Raw genomic sequence first — 21065 nt, 5'->3', positions numbered from 1 at the left:
AATGATATTTACTGCAATATTTACTACTCTGTATTCTGATGCAATAATATGCAGTTGCACAAGAGACGCGATTGATCTCTTGTCAGTCTTTCAACCACATGCCCTTAAGAAAGTGTCGGCCTTTAAAGCAGCTGATTTCAGCGTTTCATGTGAAGGAATCTCTCATAGACCAGAGGGACATCTGAAGAATAGAACCTCTGAAGATGGACAGACAGACAGTAAAGACAAATGTGCTGCTTTCCAGCATCAAGGGGACTGAATGGTCCCCGTTTAGGTTCATTGGAACAATCTCAGAGCGTAATGTTCTCTCTCTGAGCTGACAGACGGCCAGAGAAAGAGGCTGGAAAAGCCTAATAAATAGCTGACTGAATTGGCTTTGCTGTGTGGCAAAGTGGCTGTCAGTCAGCAGGCCTAACTTGATCAGATAGCAGGAGAATCAGTGGCAGACAGCGGAACGCTAATCTGTATTGATGCTCTGGAATACAGCCACACACTAAATGCAGTTTCCAGTGATAAGTACATGAATTGGTTAGGTCGCTGCAAACATATAACAGAAAATGTTTCATAGTGGTGGCAGAGGACTATAAATACATACAAACATACACACATATAAATAGTACATTTCGAGTCAAAAGATGACAAATGTGCTTTCTTTAAGCAAATGCATGTCTGCATCGGCAAAGTTAGAGGTTTTGGCTTGGCCCACTAGTTGGTTCCCCTCAGCCTCTGTTAACATACAGGTACATTTGTAGCAGCTAACCAACGGAGTTCAAATGTGACAACAGACAGACGTGGCAAGCAGTGTTGCCAATTTAGCGACTTTGTCGTTATATTTAGCGACTATTCAGACCCTCTAGCGACCCTTTTTCAAAAAGGCGACTAGCAAAAACCACTCTTCTTAATGAGCAGTGGGTGCCATCCCAAAGCACTCACAAGCGGCCAAGTCCTCCCGCAGCAGTCTTGCGCAGTCAGAGCAGTTAACCCCTCAGCGTCCAGTCTGCAAATGAATCACACACACATGAGCCGCCTCAACCGTTTCAAATCAGCGATGACTAGTTAGTAGTGGCTGAAAAGAGTACCTACCCAAGGCAGGTACTTTCTGAGCCGCTAACCGGTGAAGCTGGGCGGATTTTGGGTGGATCCTCTCCCCTAAGCCACACCCAGAGTGGCTCACTAGAGGGAAAAGTACCTGTACATTGAGTATTAGTTCTTGAACACGTTTGGCTCCAAACTTTGCTGTTTGGTTGACTCTCACCACTGTGTAGTTTTTGGCTGCTGTTGTAAAAAAAAGCTTTTAAAACTGATCGTACACTACCTGCTCAACACCAAACTGGCACAATTAGTGACCAAAGTGTAGCAGTTAGCAACTAAAGAGCAAGATATTTGCCTCGGAGTTGGTGGAGACCATAAATAGAGCTAAAAGGATACAGACTTTTGATGGTGATATGTCAGTGTTGTGTATGATTACATTCTTAATTAATCTTTCAACCAGTTTTTGACCAGTTGACTTAATCACTATATGTCATTACAATAAGAAAATCTGGGCATTTTTACATACGAGAAGCTGAAAACAGAGATCAATTGGCATAAATTACTTAAATGATTAATCAGTTATCAAAATTGTCATGAACAGTTGAATACAAGTATTAACAGTTGTTAATACATTTCTTTTGTCGATCAGTTAATCATGAAATCTCTTAAGCACATTGCATATGAAAAGATGTATATTTTACTGGACAACAAAGTAAACCAGTCTATAAAAACAGTAGTGACACTGAGACTGTGTATTGTGTCACTGTCTGGGGCACAGAGATGGATTCTGCTTCACTTGGCTATTGTTCACACTATACTCAAATATGATTTGCCTCGGCAGCTAGCCTATTTTTAACCCTGAAGATATAACAGTAGCCCCAGCGGTTGCATAACTTAAACAACTTGTTTTTCCGCAAGCATTTGCTTTATACTTCACTGTCTTGTCGTGTCTTCCCTGCCTCACTCACGCATTTCATTCTCCTGCTCTCTTTACCTACCTATCCCCCTCCCATCTCTGTCACTTCATCTCCCTTCCTCATCTCTCAAAACCACCACACATATTTCCCACCCCCAATTTCACTCAGATGTCTTTCTCCTCTTCTCCACCCACACGTTGCCTCCTACTTTGCTTTTTCTGTATAAACCTTGAATTGAACGAAATGATCCATCACCAGAGACTTAGTCAGGCCGTATCATTTAAAACAGGAACTTCGCAGCAGTTGGAAACTCAGAAAAATGCCTATGATATCACCTCACTTTAGCTGGGATGTTAAGTGTGGAAAATTACCCTGAACGTTCTTTCTTTCATGTCTCTCTTTTACTTTTTGTCCTCTGTCCAATTTTTTCTATTTGCATCCTCTCTCCCTTTCTTCTCCATCTTTCATTTCTTTGCCTATTTACCTGTGGTCAGGAAAAAGCTGGCTGGATGAGAAACACTCTTATCGCCCCGTATTGCTGTCTTTTCTATCATTTTCTCTCCACTTATAGCACTGTAGTGCAGGTCTATCCTGCTGTAGTAAGAACAGAGAAGACAATTACTGCATTTTTTTTTCATCTTTGTCCAACCATCTCTCACCTGTTATTACCCTCTCATGTCCCTGCCCTTAGCCAAGCAGAAACTGGAGGACCGTCTAGCAGCTGCAGCCAGGGAAAAGCTGGCCCAGGCATCTAAGGAGTCCAAGGAGAAACAGCTCCAGGCGGAGAGGAAAAGGAAGGCAGCGCTCTTCCTACAGACCCTCCGCAGCCCCTTAGCTGGGGAGCCTGAGGCCAAGAGAGCTGAGCTAGACCCAACTGCACAACTGGAGGTAGGCGAACGGTTGATAAAGACAGATCAGTATTATTCATGCGTTCATGCGTCTATATGTTTTTAAACTACAAGCTTAACTAAAACGCTAAAATGCTTAATCAATCATCATAAAGCCCAAGTGGTTGACCCTAATCCACGAGCAAGTGCCTCGCTGTACTGAAGTGTCATTTTGAGTCACATGTTGGAACAGTCAAAGTGTATTATACTGCATTATCTCAAGAGCTACAGTCATGGAAAAGTTTTTAGACCACCCTTGTTTTCTTCAGTTAATTGTTCATTTTAATGCCTGGTACTTTTGTTTGGACAAATCTAATGATAAACACAAAATAACGCATACAAGTTTAATTTAAGAGCTGATATCTCGCCATTTTCCATGGTTTTCTTGATAATAACCAAAATCATTATCAAGAAAACCATGGAAAATGGCTGGATATCAGCTCTTCAATTAAACTCTTATGAGTTATTTTTGTGTTTATCATTATATTTGTCCAAACAAATGTACCTTTTGTTGTACCAGGCATTAAAATTGAAGAAAAGGGGTGGTCTAATAATTTTTTCCATGACTGTATAACATAAGTGTCTTAATAAAGTTATGCTGTAAGGAGAATATCTGCATTTAATGACTTTCCCATAACAGGGTTTCTATTCTATGCGAAAAGGGTTAAAGAGTTGTGTCACATCTGGCCAATGCAAATTTTTATATAAAATATTGTTCCAACGTTATAAATATTTCCCTTACTGACACTTAAGAGACATACTGTAATTGATGCTTAGAGAATACCAAACTGCTTCTTGTTTGATTACAGTCTGTCAAGTGTACTTTATGTCAAGGGGTGAAATTATTTTGGCTCAAATTTCTCATATATATCGTGTCTTGTAAGCTGAGACATATTCCTGCTAGGTGTTCTCTCTTTCCATCTGAAATATGTGGGCACTTGGGAGAGCTGGGAGTGGACCAACAGCAGCAAGTTGGCATCAGACATATAAAAATAGGATCCAATGATGTCAGAGGAAAGATAGTTTGTGCATTGATTGCATGTTTACATTTACTGAATCGGTTATTTGTTCATCAAACTGCCACCTGATGTTAAGCAAGCGTTAATGATTCCATTTTATTTGTCAAGGTTGGCAGGCCCACTCTTTCCCTCAATACGCAGAAGCGTGTCATTTTAAAATTACAGGACGGAGCATAGCAATTTAAACAAATATTTTGGGCTGACAATTGTACACAGACTTGTTAGGCCACCTCGACATCTCTCCCTGCACATTTAAAGTAACCTACCACTCGGTGCCCCATAATTTTCACACTTTTGGATAGAATGAATGAATGGCAGCATTTTGTTTTAAAATCCTTGAATATAAACAAAACTGGTTTGGATGAAATTTAGGCTTCTTTGTAAGATTGGAAAGATTACACCTTCTGATAGTCTAGTCATAAATAAAGACAAATTTTGTCAGTACAATGGAAACTTAGAGCCTGCAAAATTGAATTTTTAACTTCCACGCCCCTGGCTAGACCTATGCACCCTGAGGTCTGAGGCAAATTTTTGGTGGCTCCTCCTTTTGTTTTCAGTTTATTTTTATTTTTTTTATCACAGTAGATGTTCAGTAAATGGAAAAACACATTTACTACAGTTGGTTCAATAATAACACTGCCTTAATCTTTATGTCTAAGTAGGTTTTTAAACATATTAATACCAGATGCCATATTATGTGGCATGAATCTGTTTATCTGTGGCTGTATCGATTGCAGTTTTCAGTGTATGTATGTCTTACAGTATATACTTCAGTCACATATGTGTAGATATTGGGAAATGGCATATGTTTAAAGGCTACATATAAAGGATGTCAAACATTTTTATTGAGCTGATTTTCATTAGTCTGTTATATCGGTAGCTTCAGGGCTACGATGTGACCACAGTTCCAATCAATCATTGCTAAAAGAGCAGGTCTCTGTTGTATGTATGAGTGTGTTTTTCTAATGATTCCATCCAATAGTGTGTGTTGAGGTGAGGTTTCTTAATGCTTCAGTGTTGTATGGACTTTTCAGAATCCATGTGCTCTGTCCACTACATACTTGTGAAATGAGCACATGGAAATGCGAGTAAATAAGCATTTACAAGGCAGAATGTGAAAAAATATTATAATTGTTATTACTATTGTGGCCATGACTTGTGGAGACGTTTTTGATTGTCGTAATTATAAATTAAATACCATATGCCAAGATAACTGTGCACATATTGAGATCCATGGCATTATTAGAAATGCATCTGTAAATGTGGGTCCTAATAAAAATAAGCTAAAAAAATTGATGAAAAAACTGTCTTGCTTCTGTCTTGTTCTCTGTTTTGTTGCCCCAGAGGTAATGCAGGTTATGTCTGTTTTCTAATTATTCCTTGTTAAGTTGCATAGGGGTTTTCAATGATGCAAATTTGTAGGATATTGTCATATTAAACAGTCAAAAAAAGGCTTGAATGCTTTAAAGTGTAAATAAGACTCATTGATGGTCATTTGATGTGTAGATGGCCTGTCCATTTGATGGATGGTGCATGTCAGCTCCTCATGTGAGCCCAACTGATGCGTGGTGAACTGGCCTATTGCCAGTCGGGCCAGGTGGCGGTGGGCAGGCCCCTGTCACTATTACACCAGTCACTGTCACTCTTCTCCAGATGTTCTGTGGCTCCTGCAGTGGCCATCAGAGCATACGTACCCCTAAGAAACCACCAACATCCAGGTCATTGACCATTTAATGAATAAATGGATGTTGTAGTTGAATGTTTGGGCAGTTTGAGCCTTTAAACTTCCGTTGGTTGGTTTTCAGTCTACAAAGTACTTTAAGTCTTAAAGAACTTTACCAAGAAAGAAAATCTATGTTAATCTAATCAACATTGGTAATTGGTCAACATTGTACAGTCCATGGTTAAAATAGACTTTCCATCAGGACAGATGCAGCCATTAGCATTATGTGCTGGGGTGAAGCGGTGAAATGGACAGTATCGTGGACAATGACGTTAAAATATTTAAGCAATTACTTTGAGTAGAATGTCTTTGTTTTACACTCCTTGATTCTATCGGATGGCATGAGGGGGTACAGAGTCAATGCTGACTCGGATAGAGCGAGCCTGTGTAATGATTTGTTCATTAGAAGAAGCACTTGGAAGAACAAATGTGACCTGAATGTGGAGCAAGTGAAGGGAGATCAGAATAGCTTTAAGGTGATTAGCCTTAACTTCTGCTTGGAGGGAAAATTCTGGCAGCAGCATTTTGTACATCAATGCTGTATTTTGGGAGACTGAAAAATGGGATGGTGCAATAGAGCAGTATGTTGGAGCTTTAGATACTGTAAGTCTGAGGACGAATGTGAATATTGATGCCATGTCTTTGTAGCGTTGGCAAAATGCACTGGATCTGTTGATGTAAGCTCGCAATGTTCCCCATAGCACTCATCATGTTGTTTATGCAGCAGCACGGTCGTAGCTACAGTAAGCTGTCATGAGTTAACAGAACCCAGTGAATACGTTTTCCAGGCCAAGACCTCTTTGCTCTCGTAAGTGACTCTCTTAGTGATGTGATTCTGTAACTTTGCTGCGTCTGAATACATTGTGACTCACTATGATGTGCCGAAAGTGGCACAGCTACTGTTTACTCCTACTGGGTCTCCAAAAGAACAGTATGGTGTCAGCTTGGCACAGTCTTAACGGGGAATTCCACAGATTGTACACATTGAAGTTTGTTTGCAGGTGTTGGAGTGTACAAGTGCCTTTTTTTATCATAAGGCAGATTTTTCAACATGTTTATTTCTTTTATTGTCAGAAATCCGCTTCTGAAATGGGCTTGGGGGAAGCCAGAACTGCAGGGGATTAGCATAAAGTTTGCATGTATGTAAGCGCAGACTCGTGGGTACCCATTGAACCCATTTTCATTCATACGTCTTGAGGTCAGAGGTCAAGGGACTCTTTTGACCAGTTTTTCCTTCCCTAAACTTCAGCCCAACTTTGGAGCATTGTAAAGCCTATCCGTACATGGTTGATACCAATAGATTAGGTCTTCTAGTTTTACATGATACCAGTTCCAGTGTTTCCTCTAGGATCTTTTTCAGCAGCCGGGGTAAAGGGTTGTTTGTCTCCTGGATGGTGTACATGTGTAAATATCAATCAGTAATTTAGAAAGTATTAAAAAAAATGACACTCTACTGTAAAACAAGCTTTAGAACCAGTGTTTCCCAGAGGATTTTGTGAGACTATGATGGGGGGGACCCAGAAAAAGTAGGGGGGTCCAGGGGCATGCTCCCCCAGAGAATTATTTTCCCCTAAAAGCCTAAATTTGGTTCCTCTCGCACATTCTAATGCCACTATTCTATCTTAATCATTGCATATTTTAATGAATTGTTAAGGGGTCTCTTTGTTTTATTTAAGGCATCATATTTTGACAGTCTTCTTGTAAATTATGTGGTGGACTCTGTTAACACGTCCATGTGCTCTTATTTTGAAAGCTACATGTGTATGCTTTTATTTTGAAGGCGGGTCTAAAACGTTCTTACCGTAACACTTAGTAAAAACATGCACCAGGAAAACAAGTGGAGGGTGACTGGCCGCAGTGTGCTTCTTTCTCTTCCAGTAACATCAGTTAGCATGTTGTAGCTAAGTTAAAAAAGTTGAGGTAGCTGGGCCAAATCTGATAAATTGCCTCAGATGTCTGATCTCTTGCATTATGGGTAATGATGGCATTAGGTTTTAACAATGAGAATTAAAATCTGAGAATAAATAAGACTCACCTCCAGTTATGGTGCTTTGATTTTAGGAGGTGTAACAATAAATTGATCTGTATCAATATATTGATTCAATGATCAACGATCCAATATCATCCATGCAAGGGAAATTATCAAGACATTACATCATCTCAAAGATATGCCTTCAGTTTGAATTCCCACTTTAGATTTATTCTTGTTAATGAAAAGAATCACATGACTTTCATTTAAATGTCTGGAAAATATTTTAGTTTCTTTTTGTGAGTTGATATAAATGTAACTGATTGTGTTAAATGGATATTTGATAATGTTTCGAATCGACTTTCTGATTCTGCAAATATCATATTGTTATCCATAATTATGGTATCATTATGAAACTTGTGATTCACGCTGCTAGTTGATTTTTAATAATTGTCTGTCATAAATCAATGAAGCACTCTTTCAAACCATTGTGGTCCAGGACATTGCTGGCTTTATCTTCCTATTTTATTGGAAATAAAAGAAATCCTTTTTTCCAAAAGAGCCCCAGTGCTCGGTAGGTGGTCAGTGGCCCTCCTGAGCACAGCAATGAACCGCTGATATAATGACATGAAGGAATAAGTGTGTTCTCCGCTCTCACAGGCGGACATCAGTGATGGATTTCAAAACTTATTTTGCAGCCGAAGCTTTAATTAATGACCATTGTGAGCATTGGAGGGAGGCTAGCCTGCCTTCATAGTGAATCTCCTAATACATTTTCTCATCAATTTCCTTATTAATTAAATAGAGATTTTCTGCTGCCTGGCCTATTTAATAATGTCAGACGGTGGACAAGCATAGAATGAAAAAGACTAAAGTTGTTTATTACTATTCCTATCATGTGCTGTATGTAAACCGTAAATACAGAGCGGAAGTATAAGATTGCTATTAGTAGATTGTGATTAATAATTTATTTTCTTCTTATATAGTATTATCTCCTCTCCTCTTTTTCTTTCCACTCCTCATTTCCTCTCTTTCCTCTTCTTCTCTTTTCTCTCTCTTCTTTCCTGTCCTCACCACTCCTATCATCTCCTGTCATTTCTTTTCATCTCCCCCTTCTTTCTTATTTTTTCTCTTTTTTCCTCTCCTTTCCTTTCCTTTCCTTTCCTTTCCTTTCCTTTCCTTTCCTTTCCTTTCCTTTCCTTTCCTTTCCTTTCCTTTCCTTCTGTTGTTTTCCTCCGCTCCACTTCTTTCTTCTTTTTCTCTCCTCCCCTCTCCTCTCTTCTTTTTCTTTCCAGTCCTCATTTCTTTTCCTCTCCTTTCCTCTTCGTCTCTTTTCTCTCTCTTCTTTCCTGTCCTCACCACTCCTGTCCTCCTGTCATTTCTTATCTTCTCCCCCCTTGTTTCTTATTTTTTCTCTACTTTCCTCTCTTCCTTTCCTTTCCCTGCCTTGCTTTGTTTTCCTCCTCTCCTCTCCTCTCCTCTCCTCTCCTCTCCTCTCCTCTCCTCCTCTCCTCTCCTCTCCTCTCCTCTCCTCTCCTCTCCTCTCCACAACTTTTTATTGTTACTCCTCCTTTCTGTCCGAACTCTCGTATCTTGTCGGAGCAGGTGTGAGAGGGCAGACATTTTCTCATCCTGCTATTGGGATAAGCTTCCCATATGTCAGTCCTAATTTTAAACCAAACCTTGCTTTCTATCATTTCATTATCTCTCCCTTAGCCCAGACTCCAGATAGTGTGAAAACAGAGAGGTGTAATAAATATTCTTCCTCTCTCCTCTTCCCTGCCTGTTTTTAGCTTCCTATTGATTGTCTTCTGCCGTGATTTTTTCCTCTCTGTACTTCTTTACCTCATTTGCCTCCTGCTTTCATCTTCTTTCATCATCATCATTTCCCTTTTTACGTCTTTCTGTTCCTCCTTGTCTCTCTTTTTACGCTCCACCCATTTCTTAGCAATTATAGCAGATGGGTAAGAGGTGGGGCGATTGAATTGGAGAGGTTGAAGTCACAGCCCACTTTCATTTTCTTTCCGTCTTCCATGTTAACTTATCACTCCGGCAGTCACATCCTTTATGCTAATGTAAGCATATAAAATATGCCATTTGATGTCTTTCTTTGTCCCAGTGCCCTTTTAGTACCAGGAAATGCATACAGGTTGTCGACAGGAGCGATCTAAGACCTGACCCTGGAACATAAAATCTGACCTGTGTCATGTTTAATCCACTGATGGCCTGAAGCCATATTTTCAGTGTGAATCCAGCAGAAGCTAAATCTAATATGAGCAGACAGACCCACATTGGAGTAATTAGAGGCACTTTGCAGCTGACAGTTGTAACTCAGCGTGTAGCCAGAGGGCTGCACTGTGTTGTGTAACTCACAGTTTTTAATCAGCTGAGTGAGGATTTTCTGGGTTTTTTTGTTTTTTACTGAGGTAAAAATATGAGTAATAATTTCCTAAGAGAGTAGGGGACTTTGCCTGAGCTAGCTGTTTATAATCCCGTGCCCCTTTTAGTGCATGTACCTTTTTTTAAAAAATCTCTTTATTTTCCACCATTATTTCATTGTCGCTACCTTGTTTTAAAAATATATATTTACTAACTTTAAATCATTCTAACCAACAGTGGTGGGAAATGTATTCAGATCCCTTACTTAGGTAAAAGTACTAATACTACAATGTGAGATTACTCCACTACAAGAAAAAGGCCTGCATTCAACAAAGTATGAAGTAAAAGTACAAAAATATCAGCATCAATATGTACTTAAAGTATCAAAAGTGAAAGTATTTGTTATGTAGAATTGCCGCACTCAGGTTGTCAAATATATTTAAAATATATTGTTATATTTATTATTATTATTATTGATGCAATTATGTAAGCAGTGGTTTATTTTCTCAAGCAAGGGCTCATTTTAACCACTAAATATACTGTTATGTCGTTTAATTTAATAAAATGTCTAATCACTTTGAATTGACCATGTCTTTTATGTTAAATCTCGACCTGAAAAGTCACTAAAGCTGGCAGCTAAATGAAGTGGAGTAAAAAGTACAATATTTGCCTCAAAATCTAGCGTAGTAGTAGTATAAAGTTACATAAAATGGAAATACTCAAGTAAAGTACACATACCTCAAAATTGTATTTAAGTACAGTACTGGAGTAAATGAACTTAGTTACATTCCACCACTGCTAACCAACATCCAGTCATGGAAAAAATTATTAGACCACCCTTTTTCTTCAATTTCTTGTTCATTTTAATGCCTGGTACAACTAAAGGTACATTTGTTTGGGCAAATATAATGATAACAACAGAAGTAGCTCATGAGAGTTTAATATAAGAGCTGATATCTAGACATTTTCCATGGTTTTCTTGATAATAACCAAAATCATTATCAACAAAACCAAGGAAAATGGCTCGATATCAGCTCTTTAAGTTAAACTCTTATGAGCTATTTCTGTTGTTATCATTATATTTGTCCAAACAAATGTACCCTTAGTTGTAACAGGCATTAAAATGAACAATAAACTGAAGGAAAAAGGGTGGTCCAATCATTTTCCCATGACTGTATGTAAATATCTGACAGTAAATACTTACATTTGATTTATTTACAAAAGAATAAAAAATGAATGAGATAAGAATGTTTATGCTCTGTACAAAAGGATTGAAAAAAATATTCCCCAGCTTCTCTGCAGAAGCTGGTTATCCTTTCCCTCATAGATCATTTATTTTTTTTATTTTCTTGTGAGTTGTATTAACACTGACAAGGATGGACACTGGGGAGTTGCATAAATAAATCTCAATACACAGTCAACCTTTTGCATCACCTGCATCTCAGGAAGTGGACATTCCCCTATATTGATTTTCCGCAGATGTACAGAGAGATCAAGCATTTGGGAATTAATTCAGCATCCCTAATGTCAAAGCAACAGTCAGGCTGCTTTTTTTTAATAATCAATATGTTGTTTAGTTATTTATTTTTATGTTTAAACCAATTAAAAGGAGAAGGTCCAGCGTCTAAATGTGTATTTCGAAACAGTGCCTTCAGTGATATTTCTGCTCTCTTGTCCTTTTCTGTCTTCCTGTTTCTAGATGCAAGAAGCTCTCTCTGTCCTGTCTGACCCTGTGCCTCCTCACATGTCCTCTGCACCGTCTGCGTATCCTCAGGATCAAAGACCCGCCAAGGAGAACAAAGGAGCGTATCGCAGCAGGGAGGCCCCGTCCTCCTCATCCTCCCACACTACCTCCAGGGGAACGGCGAGGGATCGAGACCGAGACAGAGAGCGAGACAGAGATAGAGATAGAGAAAGAGAGAGAGACCGTGACAGAGATAGGGATAGGGATCGGGATAGGGATAGAGACAGGAACAAAGACAGGGACAAAGACAAAAAGAAGAAAAAACACAAGAGGAGGTCAAGATCCAGATCAAAGTCGAGGTCACGGTCGAAGAGCAAACACTCCCTCCCCACCGCCTACAGGAGAGGCCGCAGGTCCCGGTAAGACACCTCAGCTCTGTGCTTATTCAAAAAACTGTTGGTGGCAGAGCTGCGAATCTCAAGTATCCGACAATTCAATTTGACATTTATTCACGATGTTATTGGATCACACAGACATGTTTTCTCACTGTGTGACTCATATACAGCAAGTGAAATTGGTATTTCAGCACAGAAGACTGTGTTAGTGCAGCTGTCCAGCTTAGACCTTTATTGGACTCTGCTACTGGCCACTACAGACTCTTTAATAACTTTATAAGACACTCTTAGTGTGACAGTAAAGCTCTAAACTAAACTGCTTTCTTTAAATAGAAACTACAGGTGCATCTCAATAAATTAGAATATCATGGAAAAGTCCATTTCCAGTAGTCCAAAATTGGTCTTTTGTAATATAAAATATTTTTTGAGACACTGAATTTTAGGTCTTCATTAAATGTATGCCATAATCATTATGATTAGAAGAAATGAAATACATAAAGACATGAAATGTTTCATTCTGTGTGTAATTGATCTATATAATGTGTTATTTCTACTTTTTGAATTGAATTACTGACATAAATTAACTCTTCTATGGTATTCTAATTTATTGAGATGCACCTGTATTTGTTTTTAACACATAATTGTTTAAACCATACTGGAATTTTTAACTTAGATACAATACTTCGAAAAATATTGATATTTAATACCATTTTGGATACAACATGGAAAATTGAGACAACACTGAGGGTATAAAACTCTAGATTTTTCTTTAAAAAATAAATATAACAACACTATAACATGACAATGACAACTTTTATTTTGTTTGGTTTGTAGCAGAGAACAGCAGAATGACTGTAGTAAACATTAAAAAAAAATTAAAACCGTTTTTAGATAATTAAAACAGCGTTCTGCTTGGGCTCGTGCACAAGACTGTCACACATTCAATGCAATAGTTGCCTAATTCGAGACACACTGGCTGTGGCTGTAGCTGCTGCAGTAAGCATTGTATCAATACTGTGAAAAATGAGTTTTGAAACGGTTTGAAATATTCAGTATATGTGTATTGCACTGCAACACGTGCAGTACATATTCTTTGTATTCTAGTGGTTAATGCAATGCAAATTAAAGGGATGAGTCAAAAATCTTTCTCTGCATAGATACTTATGTCTCTTGAAAGAGGATGAAATAAAGGGTTAAATGTGAAATGAATGAATGAAACAAATGCAGGGGTAAAGAGGAATGAAAGAAAGTATGGGAGAGAACATTTGAAGAAAGGATTTCCTCTAAGAGTAAGAGTCGAGAGCTGCTTTGTTTGTGCCGTTCGTCTGTCAAAGAGGCCAATACAGACCAGGCAGCTTTGTTTAGCCTTCCCGGCACAGGCTGACATTAACTCAGCTGTCCTTTCCTTCATGGCTTTGTTTTTTTATAAAAGGGGTATAATTTCCTTCTCTAACCCGGGCCTTTTCATGTCTGTAAATGACATGCAGGCTCTGCATACTTGCCAGTGGAGAAAGTTAATCTAGTCCCAAGCTTTATGCAAAGAAATCTGAGCAGTGAATTAATCTCTTGTATAATTCATAAATATTTAATACTGTTTCCTTTTCGGACTGGGTTAGGAAAACAGTATTTACATATATTTAGTCTAGGTGATATAATGTGTATTAAAGTAATTCACACAATTATATGTTTTTTTTGTGGCCCTGTTGTTGTATTTAGACTGTCCTTAAGGCAACAACAAGGAACGTTCACTTTGTGTTGAGTTTGGTGGAGCGTGTGGGTAGAGGCGAGTTTCTCCACGAGCACCAGACTGCTGTTAGAAAACTTCATATTACTGCAACATGGTCTGACAGTCTGTCACGCTCAGTTGTGGTTGTGGTTCTTCCGTGACTCCCCTCTGTCCAGCAGCGTGGGGTTGGTGTTGCACCCCAGGACGCTGGCAGAGCTCTCCACTCTCTGATGGAGCTCCGAGGTGGCGGCAGTGAAGCTGGATCTGTCCACAATGGGCTGAAACTGCTGGAGTCTGAGTTAAAGATATTCTGGAGAACCTGCGTGATTTTGGCTGATTTCATCAGAATCTGACACGATGGCACAGAATAGTTATATAGAAATATATCGAAAAAAGCTAATATTCCTGCTAATGGTCTTGTTTACTTAAGTAGCTCATATAAAGTCATGGAAAAACTTATTAGACCACCCTTGTTTTCTTCAATTTCTTGTTCATTTTAAAGCCTGGTACAACTAAAGGTGCATTTGTTTGGACAAATATAATGATAACGAAAATAGCTCATACGAGTTTAATTTAAGAGCTGATATCTAGACATTTCCCATGGTTTCTTGATAATAACCAAAATCATTGTCAAGAAAACCATGGAAAATGGCTAAATATCAGCTCTTAAATTAATCTCTTATGAGCTATTATTTAGAGGTGGGAGTCACCAGAGGTCCTTTGACATGATTTTATCCCGATACTTGAGTCACGATACAATATTATTGCAATTTTAAGCATTTTGCGATATGCTGAGTATTGCAATACAATATATTGTGATTTAACTGTTTAACTGCATTTTGTGTCATAAAAATTAAATTCAATCAAGAATTATTTTGTCAAATAAGAGAAAATTCACAGTCTATTCATCTCACTTCAGTCTTTTTATTTCTCCACAATGAGAGTCAACTTGTGGGAACCCAGAGAGCCTATTTTCATTGAGATAGCATGACATCAGAGGTCACATGACCGCTTTGAAAATCACCATTTTGCAGTGTCATTTTGACAACTTTCCGACACGATATCCTTAGATCTTTTAGTTTCATATGATACCAGTATCTCCAGATTATTTCTAAAAATTACCTAAGGGCTACGACCTCTGGAAAAAACAAAAACGCCGGCCATCGGATACTAAATATCGATACTTGGTGGCCATGACACGTTACTATGCTGTATCAATTTTTTTCCCCACCTCTACTATTTTTGTTATCATTATATTTGTCCAAGCAAATGTACCTTTAGTTGTACCAGGCATTAAAATCAACAATAAATTGAAGAAAATCAGGGTGGTCTAATAATGTTTTCCATGACTGTAGTCATCAATATGATATTGTGAGTGTAAACCTCCATGTAGGTGCTTAAACTGCCTTAATGTGAATTGTGCCACTCTGAGGTCATACAATAGTCTAATGGAATCCCTGAATATGTTACTCAAATGCTATTCTTGGTTTCAATTTCCTTGAAAAATAATCCTGATAGCTTGCTTTATTTCTTCCTCTTGCACATTACCTCTGTCATTGCCTTATCACTCTCTTCCCCCCCTGTTCTATTCTTGTCCTTCATTTCAAATGCATCAGCTCATCTACCAAGCTAATTTTTGTGTAATTTAATGGCGTCTCCACATCTTACACTTTCTTTGTCCTCCTGCCTGACCAGATCTCGCTCGCGCTCCTCGGGGAGAAGGGACAGGAGGGGCCCCTCATCAGAGAAGAGACGTGAAGAGAGGGAGCGGGAGCGCTATCATCCCAGCAGCAGCTCCAGCCAGCCCAGGGGGCATTCCAGATCCAGGTAAACCTAACTGCTGGTGTCATCAGTCAGCGGTGAGAGGAAGGATAGTGGGTCAGCGGATAGAAATGTTTATTTTATTACTAAAAGCATTTATTATTACGCCTGTCAAGGCAGAGAGGTGCACATACACTCCTGCAACACGGCGCACATGCTTGATAATGCTGTGTGGATATCTGCTGTGCGCTAAGCAATGTTTGAGATTGCGTCTTTTAAGAGTAGATTTAGCCAACATACCTACAAGACAGACACTTAATCCCCTAATGACTACTGATGGAACTGCAAAGGACAGCTTGTACTGGCATGAATTTAAAGTAGGGCTTTGCTGAACACACAAGCACTGCCTTCAGAAAGTATTCCACGCCCTTGATATATTGTGTATCGTGCGGTGTTGCTGCCTGAATCTGAAATGCTTTTCCTTTCTTACTTTTATCTCCCAGGTCCCCTCCGGAAAAAAGGAAGAGCGCCTTGTCATCCTCAGGACAGATGCAAATAGGGGGTTCCTCTCTCTCCCCGTATTCTTCACCCAGCAGAGTTTTGTCTCCATCAGCTAGCCCCGCCTCCAGCCTCACCCACTCCAGGTAACCCTCTACAAGCCTGTCAATCAACCGGCTAAGCATTTATTTGTTTCCCCAGGTATAACTGAAAGTCTCTTCACTTAAAAAAGGCTGTTGGGAAGACTTGGGTTTCAAGCCAACGACGGAAAAGATTGATACAATTCACACTCTGTTCGCTTTTAATTGTGTCTTAATTAGATTGTTGCCTCCAGGTCTGTGAAGCTTCTGTCTCATGAAACAAACAGCACACAGAAGTTGACTGTTGCATCAACTTGTCAAAGCTGTGCTGATTGCAGCCTGTCAAAGACCAAACTGGATATCATGTCCCATTGATGTCCTCTTTTTAAAGGCTTTTAACAAACACAATCACTTGAAACATGTTATTTTTATTGTTAGATCTAAAGAATTGCCCTGTTGTTAACCCCTTCCACTGAACAATTATTGTCTCATCATATTTAATAACTGTGACAAGGCATGGCAGCTGTGTCAAGCTTTTGATTTTTCCACATGGAAATCAGTGTTCATGAGGCTATAATAAGAGCAATAGAGGAGCTTGGAGGTTCGCATATTTCCATTCAGTCTTTTGAAATAAATAAAGAGCAAGAGACCACCATGGCAGCTCTTTAACATCAAGAACACTTCAATCTAAGTGCAAGTATAAGATATGAGCATTTTCTAACAGCCAAAGTACGACTTCAGACGTGAAAATAATAAACTCATTATTGCCGTCACATATTGCAGTTGGCGGTAGAGTTTGTGTTGGCACGGGATACCATCATTATGCATTTTCAGCTGACCAGGAGGCTCTCAGAAAGTGATGTACTTCCCCTCCATCCATTATCAGAACTTGGGTCATGGGGTGCTGGAGCTGATCCCAGCTGACATTGGGTGAGAGGCGGGGTAAACCCTGCAGAGGTCTCCAGACTATCACAAGGCTGACGCATAGAGACACTCTCTCATTCACTCCTACGGGCAATAGAGTCACCAATTAAACCTATGCTGCATGTTTTTGGACTGTGGGAGGAAGCCGAATGACCCGAAGAGAACACACGTTGACAGGGGGGGAATCGGAATCAGAAATACTTTATTTAATCCCCAGGGGGAAATTGCTTTTTGTCACAGTTGCTACAGTATAAGAATAGAAAAAGAAGTACTTCTGTAAACAAATACAGGTAAAAATTAAAAAGCACTATTTACAACAGTATAAATACAAATGCCAATCTAAAGTAAATAAAGATATGTAAAAAGAGCTCCACTGGCTACCTGTTGCGGCCCGCATCAAATTCAAATCTCTAATGCTGTTCTACAAAGCTGTCTCCGGTACTGCACCTACCTACCTGAACGTCCTGATTCAGACATATTCTACCTCACGACCGTTGCGCTCCTCCAATGAATGGCGCCTGGCTCTGCCACCCGTTCGCCCAAGGCAATCCAAACTCTTTGCATTTCTTGTTCCCCGTTGGTGGAACGCACTACAAGTTCCTACCAGAGCAGGGGCGTCCCTCTCTACCTTCAAAGAACTCCTGAAGACCTTCAGAGAGCATCTTCTCTCCTAGCACCACACGATAATTCTACTCCTTAACGAATTGTCACTAGCACTTATTGCTGCACTAATGGCTCTTATAGCACTGTACCTTGATTGTTCCCCTTTTTTCCTGTAAGTCGCTTTGGATAAAAGTGTCTAAATGTAACTGTAATACCAGCTTTTTGAATATGGAGCTCTTGTGAGTAAGACAACACTCAGGCCCTGTCCGTGGTGTTTAAGGATTGCTAAATCCGACATAGACAGGAGAGACTTGAAGTATTAAATCTTAAGAGCCATTGATGTGATGGCTTAGAGCCAATAACTTTCAGCGTCAAGGTCATAAGGCACAAAGGCATTCATGGCAACGGACTCAGTCTCTTCTGAGGTCTTGGGGTTGTTGCTCTGCTTTTTAAAAATATTTCCAACAAAGACACAATTAAAGCTGCATACATTAACTTCTAAAAATTAGAGGGCGAAATGTAGAGCTACACGGACTGCAAAATGAACTCGCAGCTAAATCACTCTCCAGCTCGCCCTCCCTCTCTGTTCCCAGACAATAAATATGCCCGGTTTACTAGGAGAGCTGAATCAGGGCAAGCCTTTTGCAACACCAGGAAGCATTCCTTTTCTGAACTCGGTCATGTGTTCAAACGTGACAAGTTAAGTTTTAAGTGTAAGTCCTTTTTTTTTTTGTGTCATTCACTTTCAGCCAGAGCTCCATTTTTATACCTTCTTACAGGAAAGGAGCTGTGTGCAGAGATGTTTTTTTCTGTGCTGTGTGGAAAGGTCAGCAAACAGAGGAAGTGATGGGTAGGGGGCTAAAGTACAGCTTGTCATCAATCCGGCAAAGAACATAAGAAAGCCGGACAGTTACCAGGCTGATGGAAAGGAACGCAAAATTGCTGCCCTTCACAATGCGTTGGACCAAATCGCTGCAAGCAAATGTCAATGGTAATTCATGCCGCTCTCAAATCTTTTCACATATTGAAGCAATTAACTTCTCCAGAGCAGCAGTGTCAGAAGTTACGTTGGAAACGCGTATCGGTAAAATCGATCTGCTGGTACCTAAATATCACTCAGTCATGCATTAGGCGAAGATCAGAACATCCATTGAAAACAAGATAATTTAATTTCCTCATTTAATGCACGCGGCTCAATTGTGTTCAGTGTATAAATCCAGCAGCTTTCTCCCAGTAACAGTTTATTTACCGTGTCTCTTCCCCTCAGGACAGAGGAAATCCTTTCAGCACCTCAGAATTTTTGGATAGATCCATGATTTGCATTCACACAATGACGTGCCATCGTAAGATTCTTAGTGTGATTAGCAGTCTCGTGTTCTGCAATCCTGAGTTTAAGAGCTTGTTAAGTTTGGCTGACACACACCAGACCGCAGGGACATTTTAGTGTATAGGTAGCGTATGCACTGCAGCTTGTAAACAACGTGATTTTTTTAATTTCTTCCCTGTGTGTGGGTTGACAAGCCCCTCACTCTAGTGTAGTTAGAGCAGCGAGCACACCAATAAAAACTGGCAGGAGGAAATTATATCCAAGCGGGCAACAGAGGTTTGGAAAGATATAAATGGACAGGAAATATTTTTTAAGTTAGGTGGTCGTTTGAGTGAAGTTAAGAGAGGTTTGGAAACGATATCCTTCGTCTCTGTGGGACGTGCCAGTGTTTGAGTTTTATCTTCACGGATGCCGGATCGTAAACTGTCAAAAAACACTCAAACTCTTGAGTAGGTTTGGGCTTTTTGTCAAATAGGGAGCATCTATCTGTTTTCACTGCTCTGTGATAGGCCGACTCCGTATATGTATCTGGAAATTCCCCTGACATAGCTGGAGAAATTGTCCGATAGGGATGTTTTAATGAGGTTTCATAGGTTTCACACTGTTTGCTCTGAGGAACCTGCTTGGTTTTCAAAAGATGGTTGGTGTAAAGTCTGCTATTAATACAAATGGAAATCAGGTGATTTAAAAGTGCTCTCATTGTAAGTATGTAAGTAAAAAAAAGTCATGCAATTTTTGAGTGGTAGGTTATCAGAAAATCATGAATATATCTCTTAAAGCAATTTAAGAGGAGTATGGATTTACAGGATTCCCATAGATACATTATGAGGCCAGAGTCTGAGGGGGCAAAGGAGCTTTCCATGGCTCCGTGTCATGACTGCAAAAGATCTTTGCTTGAATATTTAAAAAGCTTCATGGGGAGAATGATCTCAGTCAAGGTCAGCAGAAAATCACTGAGTATCAGCCACGTGTTTGTAAAGATGATGTGATAATGCTTCAAGGCCAGTGTTTTGAGGATAAAGATTTACAAACTGTATGCAATCAAAGTCATGAGGAGCTTATTGAATCCGAAATCTATTGCGATATTAAAAATGTATGTGGTGTCACTCAGGGGGAAAAAAGGCAAAGTGGTGACCAATACAGGTACATCTCAAAAAATTTGAATATCATGAAAAAGTTCAGTATTTTTTGTTAATCATTTCAGAAAGTGAAACTCATACATTATATAGATTCATTACACATGGAGTGAAATATTTCAACCCTGTTTTTTTTGTAATTTTGATGATTCTGGCTTACAGATAATGAAAACACAAAACTCAGTGTGTCAGAAAATTAGAATATTGTGAAAAAGTTCAATATGTGAGCCCACAGTCAGTGGTGGTTTGGGGCCATGTCCTCTGCTGGTGTTGGTCCACTGTATTTTCTGAAGTCCACAGTCAACATAGCAGCCGTCTAGCAGGACATTTAGAGCTCTTCATGCTTCCACAAGCTCTTTGGAGATGCTGGTTTCATTTTCCAGCAGGACTTGGCACCTGCCCACACTGGCAAAGGTACCAAAAGCTGCTTCAGTGACCATGGTGTTACTGGGCTGGACTGGCCAGCAAACTGGGCTGACCTGAACCCCATAGGAGTCTATGGGCTGTTGTCAAGAGGATGGTGAGAGACACCAGATAACCTGAAGGCTGCTATAGAAGCAACATGGTGCCATAGGCTGATCTCGTCCATGCCACCAAGTATTAATGCAGTAATTCATGCAAAAGGAGCCCAACCAAGAACTGAGTGTATAGAAATGAAGATACTTTTCAGAAACATATTTATGTTTAAAAGATCCTTTTTCTTTACTGATCTTATGTAATATTCAAATTTTCTGAGACACTGAGTTTTGTGTTTTCATTATCTGTAAGCCAAAATCATCAAAATTACAGGCTTGAAATAATTCACTCTATGTGTAATGAATCTATATCATATACAAGTTTCACTTTATGAAATAATTGACAAAAATATTGAACTTTTTCACAATATTCTAATTTTTTGAGATGTACCTGTATCTGTCATGCTCTATTATGAAGGGACAACAAGTGACCCTCCTTTATCAGAGGAACAAATTACCACATCTTTTCTTTTTTTGCAAGTCATGCAAC

The 21065-nt window shown here is 39.4% G+C and overlaps 1 protein-coding gene across 3 annotated transcripts in view; it reads left to right on the top strand.

Moving 5' to 3' along the window:
• sfswap (splicing factor SWAP) overlaps window positions 1-21065 on the top strand; it is a 68195-nt gene that overhangs the window by 35195 nt on the left and 11935 nt on the right. For 2 of the 3 annotated variants that reach the window (XM_059357847.1, XM_059357846.1), the window contains exons 14-17: window positions 2641-2837; window positions 11626-12029; window positions 15427-15558; window positions 15996-16136. In XM_059357847.1, the coding sequence (XP_059213830.1) occupies window positions 2641-2837; window positions 11626-12029; window positions 15427-15558; window positions 15996-16136 (874 nt within the window). Of the gene's footprint in view, window positions 1-2640; window positions 2838-11625; window positions 12034-15426; window positions 15559-15995; window positions 16137-21065 lie in introns of those variants that run through there. The other variant, XM_059357849.1, reaches the window with a different exon arrangement.

This window comes from Centropristis striata, chromosome 19 (genome assembly GCF_030273125.1).
Source record: "Centropristis striata isolate RG_2023a ecotype Rhode Island chromosome 19, C.striata_1.0, whole genome shotgun sequence".
NCBI lineage: Eukaryota > Metazoa > Chordata > Actinopteri > Perciformes > Serranidae > Centropristis > Centropristis striata.
The sequence above is the reverse complement of the archived record's forward strand: the minus strand, read 5'-3'. Positions and strand labels throughout refer to the sequence as shown.